Genomic DNA, 16,046 nt, shown 5'->3' on the forward strand with positions numbered 1-16,046 from the left:
CACTCCTTGTCTGAAGAGTGAAACATATATATATCCTTGTGACCTTGTCCCAAACTATGTGAATTGAATAATGTATTGGATCATATAAAAATTGGCTTAATACCCCAATGAGCCTTCCAAAAAAATGATGTATATATAATAGATAAAAGAGTGATTTCCTAAGGAGCTGAGAGCAAGCGGCATTTGTGGGGTTACAAAAATGATATAGGGGCATTCCGAGAATTGAACTCGGGACCTCTCACACCCTAAGCGAGAATCATACCACTAGACCAAATGCCCAATCATGTTACAAAACTACTGTATACTCTTAATTATCAAAATACATGGCTGTACAAAACAATCTTGAGTCTACTTCAGGACGATTTTTGGGTACAAGAGTACAGGGAAAAAGGAAAAATTGCTTCTCAAATTAAGGGAAGAAAACAATCACGAATTAAGATGTATAGACTACTCTGTATTTTGTGTGGATGTCATAAAATTATATCTCAGTTGGTCTCTCAAGATGGTATCCGACGAATGATCAAATTATTGAGGTCGAGTGACATTCAAATCTTATACGAAGTAGTATTTGCCTTTTATGCCTCTTTCAACAAACAAAAATAATTGCACTCAAACAAAAATATTATTAAATGAGAGGGGCATTCCGAGAATCGAACTCGGGACCTCTCGCACCCAAAGCGAGAATCATACCACTAGACCAAATGCCCATGCTATGGTAATCTTTGTTCATTTTAAATCATGTCTCAATTAACTTTAGAAATTAAAAATAAAATAAAATAAAAAATATGACGGCTGTGGGATTTGAACCCACGCCCTTTCGGACCAGAGCCTAAATCTGGCGCCTTAGACCACTCGGCCAAACCGTCTTGACGATGTTATTCAATCCTAATTTAATGATACAACCAATTTTACAAATTTCAATAACCAATACTAGAAAGATGTGTTTTGGTTTAACAAACTAATTTCCAATATTGAAAATTCAATATTTATTATTAGAGCAAACTGACCTCCAGTAATTGATCTTGACCTCCAGCAATTGTTCTTGACCAGTAATTAGAGCTAACCTTTTACCCACCAATATAATATTTACACACTCGACTGGTGTCTGTTAGCAGCGGCCTCTTACAGTGTCATTTATGTAAGCATTGAAGACTTGAAGTTAATCATCCTCTACCGCCCAACTAACCACCTGAGCTAAGAAGTCTGGTCAATGTGATCATAGGCCATGGCTTAAACCAAGGAAGAATCAGTGTTGATATGCTGAAAGAATAATCGTCTAATGTCACTCTATCAGAAGCGCCAAGGCTTTTGATCAGCACTCCTCATATAATCTCCTCAAAATCTCAAAATGATAGATAATAATATTAATAAAAAAAAAATACTCCCTGTGCACCAGTAAAATGGTTCGGCCACACTGATGCCAAATCCTGATATTCGACTTTCACTTTCCTACAATGGCTAATCTTCTGAATTCTGATTCCATCGCTAATCAGAATCTGGGTACTCGATAAGATTGAACCTGATGTTGAATGAAGGTCTTGCTATTCATCAGTCATGGTCTCATGGACAAGCAAAACTAAATTTTCCCTGCATTTTATATAGAGGAACATTGTATACAACAAATGGAACTCTTACTAGTTACTACACGTGGATATGAACAAGAAAAACATATATCTCCATTACAAAATGACCATTGAATACAATGAATAAATATTTCATTTAAAAACTCATCAAATACAACACATGTACCAAAATCTTTGCACTTGCAGCATGTATTAAGTCAGGGTCTGCTGATCTCCCTACGATTAACATTCCTCTTAGCTAAAATCTCAGTTTGCCTGTTTACTCGGCAGCTTCAGGAGTGCCATCTGCTACAACACCAAAATAAAACAAGGTAAGAAAATTACTCCTTACTCAGTCTCAAATAGACAGACACTAAAATATTAAAGTAAAGTGTCCTCCACAGGGGAGACCAGTGATTTAAGTGAATCTTAAGCACAATGATATTACATATCAGTGAACATCAAAGGCAATAGACAGAAAAAACAACGTAAAGTGCCTGTTCCATCTCTTAAGAATGAACCCACTTCATGAGGATTTTCTCTCAACCCTCAAGAAGTATATAGCTCAAATGACATAGAACTCGCAAGACAACCATCATCCCCCACTGGTTCAATTTGTAATGCCCTCACTTATAATCTTAGGCTTCTTGGGGCTGATGGAATCTAACAATGTAGGCAAGCTCATAGTATCTTGATCCTAAATCCTTAAGTTGCACCAATACTAAAAAGAATAGGGAGGCTCTCTAAAACTTTTACAGAAGAAAAAAATTCCAATACTGAACTAAATCCACTTTTATAATTACAGAAATTCGCTTAATATGTGCATACAGAATATGATCTTGTCAGAAGCCTGTATCAGGGAAGCCATCAAGGGAGCTTATTAATAATTAGAACCATGATCCATCAGGCAGAACAATCGATGGCCCTTAAACAAGCAATTAAGTATTTCAAATTCAGATAGGGAAACTAAGGTTTAGCTGACTAATGTAAAAATGTTGCTAACTACTAATAGCCATGAGAAGCCAAGGCTCACTAGGGCGTATAAGAGCACTAATCATTCTTGTACTTAAACTCAGCGACATTTATTCGAACAAACACACCACCGTATCAAGACACTGCTCCAATTCGTGTGAACACGTGGAGTGAATCCCCCCGCCTCCCAAACCCACCCCTTCCTCCTCTCTTAAAAATCGACTTTGAAATACCAAGCTCACACCATCAAATGCATGATACAATCTTTGAATACTAATCATCGTCTCATTAAACACACCCACAGTTTCGCAAAATCTCCTCCATACAAGAATAACACACGTACAATTACAACATGATCAGCACGATCATGTCAAAATAAAACCTCCTATATCTTCCTTCTCTCCATGATCTTCCTACTGATCCTTCTACTGTAAGTAATTCGATAATTCCATTACACTAATACACATCAAGTTTCCGAATACATTAACCAGCAAGCTCATACCATAATCAAACAGACAACACAACCAATGGATGATGCAACTGCAAAATATACTACTAATCACTCTTTAGTTTCAAAATTGAGTCATACATATTTCACCAATTTCTCTTTAATTTCAAACATAAGCCATTCTACCATACCAATTCAACATGGATTGCCACATAATAACATCAATGTAATTAAATTATAGGGTAATTTATACTACCAATTGCCACTTTATCCACAAATCATGTTGCATCAAAACTAAAAAAAAAAAAAACAAAAGAAAAAACAAAGCACTAGATTATAAATTATCATTACCTTCCTCACCATCACCAACATCTTCTCCTTCCTCTTCCTCATCCTCGTCGTCTTCGTCTTCATCATCCACAGAATCAACCCCATACATTTGATTCAAATAATCCACAGCCCCTTGAGTAAAAACCAGCTTCTCAGCATTCAAAACGTCAAATAAATTCAAACTTCTTGGAGTCAATAACTTTAAAGTCCTAATATTCCTCCCAGATTTCTCCACATTTTCTTCTAATTCCGTCAAAAAGAACATCGATTTCTCAGCTGGGTCAAGCCCCCACCTCTGCATTGCCGCAATAAAATCCTTGGTTTTAGGCTTCCCAAAATTCTCCGCAAATTCTTCCACAACAATCGAGTTCTCAGCAGCACTAGCAATGGCGGTCGAAAGCGCAAGCCTCTTCTCCTTCTTGTTCATCTTAATGGACCAATCTCTGGGCTTCGGCCCAAAAACAACCCCACCACCGGGCCTGAGAGGAGACCTCTGTGACCCACGTCGGGCCCGACCCGTTTTCTTTTGTGGGTAGGGTTTCCGACCACCACCACGAACTTCCGCACGTGTGAGAGTAGAGGCAGTCCCACGGCGTTTGTTCTGGAGTTGGGTGATGAGGCCGCGGTGAACGACGGCACGGGCCGTTTCGGATGGGGCGGTTTTGAGGTTGAGAAACGTTTCGCCGACTTTTTCGCCGGAGAAATTGAGGATTGGAAGAGGGGTGAGTTCGGATTTGATGGAGAGAGAAAGTGGGGTTTGGGAAGGGGAAAAGGAGGGGAGTTTGAGAATGGGTTTGGAAGAAAAATGGTGGGATTTAGTGGAGAAAAGGGAGGAAGAGAAGAAGGAGAGAGAAAGAGAGGATGACGTTGAAGTCGCCATTGTTGAAGGAAGAGTGAGGTTTATTGAGGGGATGAGAAATGGTGGTTATGCTTATCCGTTGGACAGAGAGTAGAAAGAGATGGAGTAGGCTTACAGCGTAGTAGCGTACTAGACAACTAGTGATTTATTACCAAAGAAAAAAAATAAATAAAGTAAACTACTATAAGGCTTGTTAGTTCACCTTATTTTTACTTATTTCTGAAATAATAACTTCTGATCAGATCAGAAAAAATAAGTTCACATCAAATAAAAATTATTATTATTATTATTATAACTCAAAAACAAAAGTCATACAACCTATAATAAATTAGTGGAAGCCGAGATACAATCTGGGCTCCCACTCCTCAAGCTATAACAAAGCCTACTCTAGTGACGATATGAGCTACTGCACGAGCCCCAATATCTTGTGTCGTCGAGAACCTTTGAACCTGTTTCAGCAATGCAACAACCTCCTTCTCTAATTCCCCAAGAGAAGAAAAGGAGAAGGGAATGAAACCATATCCATTCGCCTTACAACGAGCTTCGTACTTAACCCGGTTCCGATGAGCTGCATCAGCCACAACTCGTCGAGTAACAAATTCAAAATTTCCTTCTATTAATTATGGTGGTGGTAATTTTCAAAAAAAATAATAGTAGGTGATAATTGCTAAAATGAAAAGAATAGTAGGTGGTAATTGTCAAAATTTCCCTTTTATAATTATAATGTAAGTCATTAGTCATATAATGAATAAGAAATTAGTAAAAAATATTGAAAACATGATAATTTTGAAAACTTACAATAAAAAAAGTAAAAACACTTTTTACTAATTTTCTTTTTTTTTAAAGAAACTTTTTACTAGTTTTCTGTTACCCCGTATTTGTTTGTTTTTTTTAAAAAAAATAGAAAACACAATTAAAAAAAAAAAAAAACGAACACGAACAGTAGCAGTTTTGATACAAAGTCGGCTGTGAACAATGTAAAAAAAATTACACTTATTTACGTCTTTGCCACTGCCCACTAGACCTGGCAAATGGGTTATTTGGGTCGGGTCAAGTTCGGGTCAAAAAGTTATCAAGTCAAGTTCGGGTCGGGTCATTTCAGGTTTCTCCTTGACTGATAATCGGGTTGGATCGGGTATCGGGTCAACATTTTGGGTCGGGTCAATCTTCGGATCCAATTTTCGGGTCAACTTCGGGTCAGGTCAAATTCGGGTCGGGTCACATTTGGGCCGATGCATTGGGCTAAATTCAGCTATGTATATATATTTATTTATTTTTTGATGAGAAACTCACTATATTTATTAAGGCTACTTTTGTCATGAAATGTAGTAATTGTTTGACTATATAATATTTTGTAATTTCATTTGGTATTGAACATTATGTTATGTACGCATTATTACTGTACTATTTTTTTTTTTTTTTAGACTTGTGAGAATTGTGACTTTTATTTCGAGCTTTATTAGTTAATTTTTTAATCTTATGGACAAACTCCGCAGAATAGTCGTTAAATTTCAATCTTTTCACGAAATTTTAATAACTTATAGAGATAAAAGGCTGAAGAAATCGAGAAAAGTAATGTTCAAAATATGTAAATTACTTACACTGTTACACATTACAAATTAATAAAAAAAAAATTAAGTCAATTTGATTGCGGTTTTTTCTATTTCGCGTTGGTTTGCTCAGGTCAAGTCTTTAGCTTAAATAGATTCTAGTCATTTAAGGTATAAGATAATTTTGGGTTTTGAGTCTATTTGGGTCAATTAATTCAAGTTAAAGGTCATGTCACTTTGGGTCGGATCAACTTCGGGTCTCAGGTCAGTTCGGGTCTCGGGTCAACTTCGGATCGGGTCATTTCGGGTTTCGGGTCAAGGTCAGGTCAATTTTACTTCGGGTCGGGTACGGGTCGGGTCGGATTGATTCGGGTTTTAGGTCAATTTTAGGTCACTGTTTTCGGGTCATGGATCGCGTTATTCGGATTGGATCATCGGGTCTGATTAGGATTGCCAGGTCTACTACCCACTATATCAACAATTTTTTTTGGTCAATGATAAAGGATTAACTTGTATTTTTCGCCAAATTGCTTGTAATTTTATTCTAAGCGTTCAAATCTGATCATTTCTATGGAAATTTAAAGTTCTGGGTTCGTTATGGAAGAGCAAATCAAGTCGGGAATTTACCATGAACGTCAAAGATTGCAGTTTTGCCTCCTTCATGCCCTCAACAATCTCTTTCAGGTAAACCACTTTCCCCCTTTCTTAATTTGGCACAGTAGTTTATTCCAAAACAATAAATTATTTTTTCTTAAAAAATGAAAATTAGATGTATCTTTGAAGTTCAATCTTGCTGAATTGATTTAGGGGTTTGAATTAATTTAGGAGAAAGATGCATTTAGCCGAACAGATTTGGATGGAATTGCTGAAGAACTCAATTTGGATGATCCTACCCCAGTAAAATGGAACCCTATTTCTGTTGTTTTTAAGCCTCACCATAATTTGTTTACTGGGAATTATGATGTAAATGTTTTGATTGCTGCCATTGAAAGAAGAGGGAAGAACATAGTGTGGCATGATCGGCGAAATGGGGCCGGTTCAATTGCTGCTCTTGATGGGTCTGAAGATAATGGGTTAATGGGGATTGTGTTGAATATTCCTGTGAAAAGGTATGGTGGCCTTTGGAAGAATAGGCATTGGGTTAGTTTGAGAAAGATTAATGGGGTTTGGTATAATTTGGATAGTGATCTTAAGGCTCCTATCGCTTTCGGGGATGTCGATGAAGTTAGAGTGTTCTTGAATAATGTTATTCTTGCTGGTGGTGAAATTCTACTTGTTATGAATGGTAAACAACAGGATTGAATGCGTGGCGATTGTTTTGTTCAAATCAATGTTGTCGAATACATGGTCAATTGATGAAGTCAGCTTCGAGATCTTTGGGATTCTTGGAACGAAGGTGGATGCTTCGGCTGTTATGTGATACATGAGGTCTGTTGTTTCAAGGGGATTAAGGAAGGAGGTAAAGAATGGATGATGCTCATATGTTGTGATTTTTTTTTTCCTAGTTGGTGAATGAAATGTCTGATGACAAGATTCATGGTTTTGAGCTCTGTCAAAGTAGGTGATAGTCTGGAAGGCGGGATGCTGAAGACTATCATGATCGTCATACTTCTAGCTTCTATTATGAGAGATTTTCTCTGCAGTGGTACAGCTCTATTTGTGCCGTGCTGGTTAGTGCTTTGTTCTCCTTTCTTCACTGTCCATTGATGTACTACATTGCTGCATAAAGAACACAAATACAAGTTATTGTATAGTTTTACATGAGTATATAGTTTATGGGTACATGTGTTTTCTTACAGGAATTCTTTTAGCATATTTTGTTCAAGTGTGAATGGTGAAAAGTATAAGATTTCATGATTGTGCAAAAAAGCTTCTGCTCTGAGTTCATTTATAGCTTAAGTCTATATACTTTATGTTTGCCTGGCTGAATTATGCCAGCAATCTGCCTTTTGGTTGTGTGAAAATTATTTTTGAGGTTTTGTTCATTCATTTTCCTCATAGCATAATATAAAGAGGAATTTATCAATTATCATTATTCATTATATCACCGTGATTTAAAGAGTGGGCTGCTTTTGTTTCTTTTATACGACTTTACAAATTAAAGGATTTCTAGACAGCCTAAACACAACAAAGGTTCAACCTTGTGTTCCTGTAACGTTGAGTGGAAGGTTGTTCTATACATGGTTTTTTCTTTTTACAATGAGAAAATACATTCTCAAGGAAATCTGCGTTATTGCATCTCGTTTTTATAAGTCTTGCATGATATATGTGTTCGGTGAGAACGTAGGTAACTTTTACGAGTGACTTGTATGTGGATGGGTGACTATAGTGAGATATAGAGGACTGTCAAAGGAACTTGAGTGGCTTGGACTTGTCATATTGCTCCCTTCTCCTTTACTTAAACTAGGAGAAAAAGGTGATTTGTTGCAAACTTTAGTTATTCATTTTAGGAAACATATCTGTTTGAAGATATTTTTTCCATTAATGCTTACATTTTGGTGATTATTTGCTCCTTTGATTAGCTGCCAGGTAATATCAATAATGTATCAATAAACTTTTATACTTTGAATTATAAATATTTCCTTAAAAATTTCAGAGAGCTTTATTGACTTTACCCATCCACTGTCTAAAACTTCATCCTCTGTCTCTGTTTCTCTCTAAGAACTGTTGCTCTGTTCAGATGTCAAGAGGTGATACTCAAACACAAACTTTTACCAGACAAGTAGGCAATGATCTTATAATTAAGAGGCAGAACTCAAGTAAGAGTGTTTCTGGTCATGGGGCATCCTTTTCGAAGAATATCAAGAATGCATTTTCACCTTTGCAGTTCTTGAAGTGTTTTGGTACAGGCATCAGAAATACCTTAAGAATTGTTACCGATAAAAAAACCTGTTCGTCTAAGAAATCAACTCTAGGGTGCACAAAATCAATAGATGTGATAGAAGCTCATTCAAGAGAAGCTATTGATGATTGCATCGATTATATTAAGTCATGTTCTCCATCTCCCCCGTCAAAAAATATTGATCGGAGCTGTAGTATCTAGTTAAAAAACATGATGCTGATTGCTGGTTGCAGTTGAGAAGAAATGGTTCCAAAATTATGCAGATATCCAAAGTTCTGGAAATGGTTTCATCAGTAAGCTATTCAGCCCTCCCTCCCCCCTTTTCACTCCCCGACTTTCACGGAGCCATTGTTCTGCCTTTCTTCATCCCCCACACCCTCTTATTTTGTTGCATCTGAAATTTTCCTGTAACCACAATTTATGCCTGAATTATTGTTATGTTTGGGACTTTTGAAATTTTATTAATCACTTCTCTGAGCTCTCTCCCAAATTATGCACACCAGGTTTCAGATTTCTCTGTGAACCATTTTTTTTTTTTTTTGATACTTTATTCGTAAAATTCATTGATTTGAAGCAAGAATAGTTGACACTTATCACACTAAGCAGTCTCATTCTGTGTTAATCATGGACAATCAGTTAGGTATTTCATGCAAAATCATGGCCAATCAATTGTGTGTCTTGCTGTAAAACTGTGATGCGTCTCTCAGCCCCTTAGAAAGGCAGTCTGATTCACGAAATCATCCTTTATTAACAGTTACAAATTCTTCATTAGAAAAGATTAATGGTTATTGATCTTTGTATGTAGTTTGAAATTATCCATAATGCCAGTCTATGTAAAATAGTTGCGTAAACTAAAACAACTCCATCTTACAGAGGAACTCCTTCCCACTTCCCTAGTTCCCTGGGATGGGTGATTTATATCACCATTGTTCATAGATTATAGAAAACCAAAGCATGCCACCGAGATTGGACAAGCTATCCAATGCCTCGGAAAGTGACCCTTTGGGGCTGGATCACCTTGGAAGCTTAGCAGTATGAATTTAGACCATCTTTTACAAGAATGAGCACGACAAATGCAAATAATGAAGAGTAATGTGATAAAGAAACAATAGAGGGCAGATATATATACGTTTCGAGTGTATTCTAAAGCATATCCAAGGGTAGTAATTGAAGATTGAATGATAACAATGGGATTAAAACATTAACAGAACTCAAATCATCCAATAATATACTAATAAAACACTGCAGGAAACTGAAAAGTGAAGAGTGTGATGTATGATCAACTAGTCCTTCTTGGCAAATAGACCACCAAAGACACCTCCATTACCATCAGTCTTCTTCTTGCTCTGCACTGATACCGTGCCCTTCATTGAAACCGTGCCCTTCCTTCCATTAGTGGTGCCACCCGATTTCTCCTCAACCTTCTGAAGAATTGGGTCAGTCTCATAGAATTGATCTTCCTTTGTTACTTTGCCTAGAAGCCAGTCCACAAAGCTCTTTTCTTCCTTGGTTTCTACCGCGCCTTTGGCTGCTGACACTCTGACTACTCTCGCGCTGGCGGCTGCTCCGAATATGGAGGGCAATGATGCCATTATCTTCTTCTTGGGTTGTAAATGGGTTAAGTGATGGAGGTTTAAGGGAAGAAATGCTCTTAGACCAACAGTTTTATTGTGGCAAAGGCTTTGAATAATATATGCAACTTGGAGGGTCTGAAATTTTCAGGCCTTTGATTTTTTCTTTAATTTGGAATTTGTTATAGGAGTGTTTCCACCACGGGTTTTCCATAAGGTCTTATAAATCTTATCTTTAATTTTATTTTATTTTTCCTGGATTTTATTTGTGAAATTTCCCAAGAGAATTATGATAAATCATCTTACTTGAGTATGGTCTTGTGCTTGACACGTGGCTGCTTTTGGCCCATCCTCTTATCAATATTACAAATTTCTGCTCAAAAGTTTTTAGTCACCTCAATTTGTTGTATACCATAATCTTCAGATTGAAAATACTCTGTATTTACCTTTAATGAATTACGGAGTACATACCATTTATTGTGTTCAAAGAAAAAAAAATTATGTACCATTTTAAGTTCGGTAATAGTAACCAGTATGTTTATAATTTTGCATGTAATTCAAGCGCAAGGATCAAGAGTCCTTAGGAGCATTGCCATTCTCAACCACGATCGCAATACTCGCAACCATCTCCTCCGGGCCTCCATGGCATACCATTACAGTCATTCAAAGTATCACTGAAAACACGTAGTGCCACAATTATACAGTTCACCTATATGACTATATCACTATACAAGTTGAGGAAGAACTGAAACCATAGATCACCTAAGAAGTTTTCATAATCCAACCTATTATGATAAATGATTGTCATGTAATAACAGCATTTGTCGTTCTGATAAAGAAGCCATAGATCACCCTTTTTTAACAGTAAAATGCACAAAATTGCCATTATGCATAGCTTCTGAGGCTTCTATTTGTCTATACATCTTCAAGTTGTCTGACAGTATCATTTACCAGTATTTTTTGAGATAACAGCTAAGCAAAGCCAATTGAGGTCATACACAAATAGCTAAAAGAAAAAAAAGTACGAAGGATGATATAAACCTAAACTGCAGTCAAATAATAGCACTGAAAGAATCAAAAGCATTGTATAAGCTTGAGAATACATTATCCAGTGGTCAAAATTTTCGGGCTACAATATCTCAGCAACAACAAAATTATCAAAGGCTATTCTCAGGAGTACCAGAAGATTATCAATCAAATACACACTCTTCTCTAAATTCCAGGGCGCAGAATCAAAGCTGGATGCGTAAAACTGCTTGAATTAGAATTACAAAATCTGAGCGGCAGTGTTCAACTTCTCTGCTAAACTCAGCTGTGTCCGAGTGATGCTAGACAAATATACTAACAAAAGTTGGTCCTGTTCACACAAAAGAAACATGTAGTCAGATTATCACCAACACCAGATTAAAAATAAAATAAAATAAAAAGGAATTCGACAAAAAAGACAAAATTAAAAGAGGTCATTCCCTCATATTTCCAGTCAAGCTCATTCTATGCCTATAAGCTTTTGAAATCAACTAGATAAAAAGAAGAAACGATTTTTTGAAGTGTTGAATTGAGAAAGAATTAATATACCTGTAGGCTGTCATTCACAAGCTTATCAAAAGCGGAAGGTGATAACTTCGGGAGCGAAGATACTGCCTCTGCAAGGAACCGCCCAATTTTGTTGTCAGGGGCAACACGACTCTCCTGGAAATACATAATAAATACATAGCTCATTAAAGGGGAAAAAAGGGGCCAAATAATAGTCGAAAGAAGAGTGCTCCATCAATTGAGTTCTCACCACAACATCATCCACATATTTATAAGTTTCATCAATTAAAGCCAGCAACCTCTCCAGAGTACTTTCCATGCCTTCCAAATCATTTGGAATTTTGTCTGCCACGGTTGATTTCAAAAGTTCATCTGCCAACAGCAATAAAGCCAATCAATTTCCAATAAACTAGAATATATAACAAGTAAATACAAATTAGCATTGTTGATTAGGTGGTTTAATTATTTTTGACAAAAAAATGTATAAAATGCTTGTGCTTACATCCAACCCTCTCAGCTTCTGACATCCGAAGCTCTGCAGGAATTTCCTGAAATTGAGCAGCAAGCGGCTGGTCTCCAAGAGACAAACTAACAGAAACAAAGGCTTTTATTGTTGCCTCTCCATTTCTGAATGTAGTATCCACTGTTAAATGGACAGGGTTTGCAACCTCTCTAGAGTAAAATTCATGGATCAAAGCAGAACCTCCAGTAACACCAAATCCGGTTGAATACCTGTGGCACACAAAATGGGGAGTTTAAACAACAATGACACCATGGTAATAAAGCATGCATTAGCTACAGCCTTGGATGTAATCATCAAAACCTAGAAAATAAAATTCACTAAATTTTTTGCCAAATCATATCAATGTTTTAAGAACTCCAAATTAAATACAATTCAAAAATTCCCAAAACATGATTTTAGAGTGTATGAAGCACCACTGCAACAGTATTAAGAATATGGAAGAAAGTAGACCAATGTTTTTAAGCAAAACTAAAATGTACCAATTTGTCAAAACTAGAGGGAACAGACAGTCTAACCGCAATACATGAAAACTGCAAACAGGAAATCCTGTTAGACACTACATAGTGCCTGACACAATATAATTACAATTAGTTAGTATCTCTAGCCATTAATGGATCAAGCAATTCCTTAATTAGATTGAATCAAGGTATAATTTGAGACAATAGCAGCAATTTTAATCAGGCTATCCCAAGCAAAAAATAGAATGCCAATTGGGCACTTTGATAGCAGATGGTAATTCTCTTAGGTAACTGATGCTCCAGAAGTATGGCATGACAAATTAAGCTACTGGAAGGTTCAAAGATAATATAAGCTACAAAGACTTAGACTATACCATCCAACAATGACTTCCTTTGGGTTCACTTTTTGATGGGATGTCAACATATTGTGGTGGTACTCAATGTCTAATGCAACCTGCAAGGAAATAAAAAGTAGGTTAATTCCTACAGGGTGCTGTTATAAGACAAAAACCAACACTAAAATATTGGTAGTAGTGGTAAGACAACACACATTAAAAAAATTCGATTATACAGAACAGTGAAGAACAGAAGAACAAAAGCTGTTCACTAGATTTCAAACCATAGCACATCAAAGAAAGAAGAAGAGTCCAAATGTACCGGGTGATGAAATTGCTGATCACTATGCAATATGGGCACATCAAGTTACTTTTTTTTTTTTACTAAAGTTCAACGATCTACCATAAGATTGATAGTAGACACCTATGTCTGAACTCTCCACTATGACATCAAATATAGCAATATCAAATTTCAAACACCACATAGTCAGATACTATTACAAAATAAATCAATACCATAGGACATTCAACAGCCTACCATATGATCCAACAAGTACAACCACCTAAAAAGATCTTCAGACAATACCATGATCCAATAAGTACTACCATGCCAAAAAGTAGTGACATGGATTATAACTACATCAAACAACAAAAGAGTTAATACCTATGAGTTGTTCACCAGAAATTCAAACCAAAGATGCATGTAGAGTCCAAATGTAATCCGAGTAATAAAAATGTATATTACTGGACAATGAAGGACACATAAATTTCTTTCCCAGGACATTCAACGGTCTACCATAGGATTGACAGTAGACCTCTGACAATGCCTGGAATCAGGGTGATGTTAAAAGAAAATCAGTGCATGTCTAAACAACTGTCCCAATAAACTGAGAAGCTTAAGAGATAAACCATACTTGAGCACATAATAAACAAGTCAATCATATCCACATTGGTATTAAGCATTGCTAGATGTCAGATTTCAAAAATCCAATTCCACATTAGAAAAAAGTAAAGATACACAACCAAGATCCACTTCATACTATTCAACACTCAACATGACAAGGTTCAACAAGAATGGTTGCTTATGATTTCTTTGCTGTACATAAAGTAACATCGATTTAGTGTGGTGTATATTAAACATACACAAGAGCACAGATTAAATCAAAATGAAGACTAGCAAAAACAATAGAAGTCTTTCTTGGCATTCTTTATTTATGCTAATATGTAGCAACAAGTGCATAAAGTAACTCCTCCTTCTCAATACACCATAAGAAGTCTCGAGACAAACATAATATATTCAAGTGCTCAGCTTCTTCAAGAATTGACATCATAAAACTCAGAAGAAAACTATTTACTTGAGAAATATATCCATCCACTTTCAACTGCAAAGGAGTTCTCAGTGTGCAAAGATAGAAGCATGTATAGTGTATACAATGATACAAGAGTAACAAAAAAACTGGCATTCTAGCTTTCCTGTGGCTCCTATTCTCTTTAAAACAAACAAGCAATTCCCTGAACATAAGACTTAAAAGTTGTGTCTTTTTGCATCCATTGACGACCTCTTATTTACTTAACAAGGGGGAATTTTAGAATTTACTAACTATTATCACAATCAACACAAAAATTGCTAATCTTCCTTAGGGTGGTGTTATCAAAGTCAATCTACAGTTGGAAATTTAAAAGAATTCACAAGAAATAAGAACTCCTCAACAACGACATTAACATATCCGAAACTCCACCAATCAGTCCACCATAACCCACACAATCATGTCTACTACCAGCACTTATACTCGCCAAAAATCTGACCGTTCCGTTCCGTCTAAAAATCAAATTCCAGTTCAAATTCACTAACCTTTGAAAAGACAGAAGATTCCGTCACCTTTCTTAAAATAATGTTGGTTTGGCTAAATTCACAAAGATAACTCCACTAGTCCACTAAGTTTAAGTAATAGAGGTACTCAGCCAAATATAGTTAACAACTTATAGCAAAATCATACTATATCTTTAATTACGAAAGGTTGAGACAATTACACTCACTTAACGCACAGAACTTAACAACTTATTGATAATATCTAATCCTATTTAATCTTAGAGAAACAATTTCTTCGAAAAACCTAAACAACGCAAATCAAACAATTGCATCCAATTTGTTGAAATTAACACTATTTACATTTCCAGATTGAACAAACTAATCCAAACATTCAACAAATAGTGTGAATTCCACAATCTAAAACAAACAAAATACGAAATTTGACAATCTAAAAAGGAAATACCTGATCGGAAAATTCATTGTGAGGAACAGCGTAAGAATTACGAACATCAACAGTGCCGTCGGGTAAAAGAGATCCGAGAAGAGTTCCGATGACCCGTTCAGCTTGGTCGGGTCGTCGGACATAGCAATCACAGACATTGAAGATCACCAAAGGATGAACCTTCACATTCAAAGACGTCGAACCTCCGAATTGGAGCACCGTTTTCTCGCCCGGCGCCATTGTTGAAGATGAACGAATTAGGGTTTGGTTTTTGAGAGGAGAGAGAATTTGCGCCGGAAAGAGAGAGAAAGAGGTGTTGCGTTTTGTGGGAAATAATAATAAATAAATTGATGAGGGGTGATAGTATAATTTACTTGGATTGTTTTTTTATTGTACTCGTATGATTTATTGGGCTTAGAGTTTTGCTATTTCGTCTAAAGGCCCAAGTAACAATTTTATCAAACTTAACAAATTTTTTTTTCTACCTGTACAACAAAAACTTATCAAACTTTTTTTTTAGGAACAAAATTTATCAAATTATTTTCTTTTCAATTTGGCAATCATGTTCCATATATACTCAAATGAAATATTTTTGAACATTTTTTTATATACTTTATATTTTGTAATATTATTGTCAAAACATTTAACAACCGTGTATTACAAGGGATTTTAACCTAGTTGTAACAATTGGTAAATAAAAAGCTTTATGTAACCAATTTAATTTTAGGTTTTGGGTGCAAAAGCTTTTTTTTTTTTTTTTGAATATATTTGTAAGTGTTGTTTACAACCATTAATAGTGTGATAGGTTGAT

The 16,046-nt window shown here is 36.0% G+C and overlaps 4 protein-coding genes and 3 non-coding genes across 10 annotated transcripts; 1 reads left to right on the forward strand and 6 right to left on the reverse strand.

The window, feature by feature from the left end:
- Positions 1-207: 207 nt before the first annotated feature.
- TRNAP-AGG (transfer RNA proline (anticodon AGG)) lies at positions 208-279 on the reverse strand. The gene has a single exon. It is a non-coding gene; the product is annotated as a tRNA-Pro (tRNA).
- A 356-nt stretch (positions 280-635) lies between these two features.
- Positions 636-707, reverse strand: TRNAP-UGG (transfer RNA proline (anticodon UGG)). Its single transcript has one exon. It is a non-coding gene; the product is annotated as a tRNA-Pro (tRNA).
- A 79-nt stretch (positions 708-786) lies between these two features.
- Positions 787-866, reverse strand: TRNAL-UAG (transfer RNA leucine (anticodon UAG)). Its single transcript has one exon. It is a non-coding gene; the product is annotated as a tRNA-Leu (tRNA).
- A 699-nt stretch (positions 867-1,565) lies between these two features.
- On the reverse strand, positions 1,566-4,298 carry LOC145570075 (large ribosomal subunit protein uL4c-like). Of its 2 annotated transcripts, none has more exons than XM_081629069.1 (2): positions 3,334-4,298; positions 1,566-1,868 (listed from the first exon to the last, which is right to left on the reverse strand). In XM_081629069.1, exons 1-2 carry the CDS (start codon positions 4,190-4,192, stop codon positions 1,843-1,845), a joined length of 885 nt encoding a protein of 294 aa, XP_081485195.1. In that variant the 5' UTR covers positions 4,193-4,298; the 3' UTR covers positions 1,566-1,842. The 2 variants fall into 2 exon arrangements, with proteins under 2 accessions (XP_081485195.1, XP_081485194.1); XM_081629068.1 differs by having other exon boundaries at positions 1,566-1,871.
- A 1,938-nt stretch (positions 4,299-6,236) lies between these two features.
- On the forward strand, positions 6,237-9,040 carry LOC145570076 (josephin-like protein). 3 transcript variants are annotated; one of them, XR_014096378.1, is made up of 3 exons: positions 6,237-6,405; positions 6,547-7,391; positions 8,402-9,040. XR_014096378.1 is itself a non-coding variant. In XM_081629070.1 (2 exons), the coding sequence occupies exons 1-2, from the start codon at positions 6,319-6,321 to the stop codon at positions 7,021-7,023; spliced, it is 564 nt and encodes a 187-aa protein (XP_081485196.1). In that variant the 5' UTR covers positions 6,237-6,318; the 3' UTR covers positions 7,024-7,517. The 3 variants fall into 3 exon arrangements, 2 of the variants coding, with proteins under 2 accessions (XP_081485196.1, XP_081485197.1); XM_081629070.1 differs by lacking the exon at positions 8,402-9,040 and having other exon boundaries at positions 6,547-7,517; XM_081629071.1 differs by lacking the exon at positions 8,402-9,040 and having other exon boundaries at positions 6,273-6,405; positions 6,564-7,517.
- Positions 9,041-9,658: 618 nt separating this feature from the next.
- Positions 9,659-10,317, reverse strand: LOC145570078 (uncharacterized). The gene has a single exon (XM_081629072.1). The coding sequence runs from the start codon at positions 10,153-10,155 to the stop codon at positions 9,847-9,849; it is 309 nt and encodes a 102-aa protein (XP_081485198.1). The 5' UTR covers positions 10,156-10,317; the 3' UTR covers positions 9,659-9,846.
- Positions 10,318-11,170: 853 nt separating this feature from the next.
- Positions 11,171-15,576, reverse strand: LOC145571653 (eukaryotic translation initiation factor 3 subunit F-like). The gene is made up of 6 exons (XM_081630679.1): positions 15,257-15,576; positions 13,023-13,102; positions 12,170-12,399; positions 11,918-12,039; positions 11,710-11,823; positions 11,171-11,491 (listed from the first exon to the last, which is right to left on the reverse strand). Exons 1-6 carry the CDS (start codon positions 15,473-15,475, stop codon positions 11,402-11,404), a joined length of 855 nt encoding a protein of 284 aa, XP_081486805.1. The 5' UTR covers positions 15,476-15,576; the 3' UTR covers positions 11,171-11,401.
- Between the last annotated feature and the right edge of the window lie 470 nt (positions 15,577-16,046).

This window comes from Chenopodium album, chromosome 12, assembly GCF_948465745.1.
Source record: "Chenopodium album chromosome 12, dcCheAlbu1.1, whole genome shotgun sequence".
NCBI classification, from domain to species: domain Eukaryota; kingdom Viridiplantae; phylum Streptophyta; class Magnoliopsida; order Caryophyllales; family Amaranthaceae; genus Chenopodium; species Chenopodium album.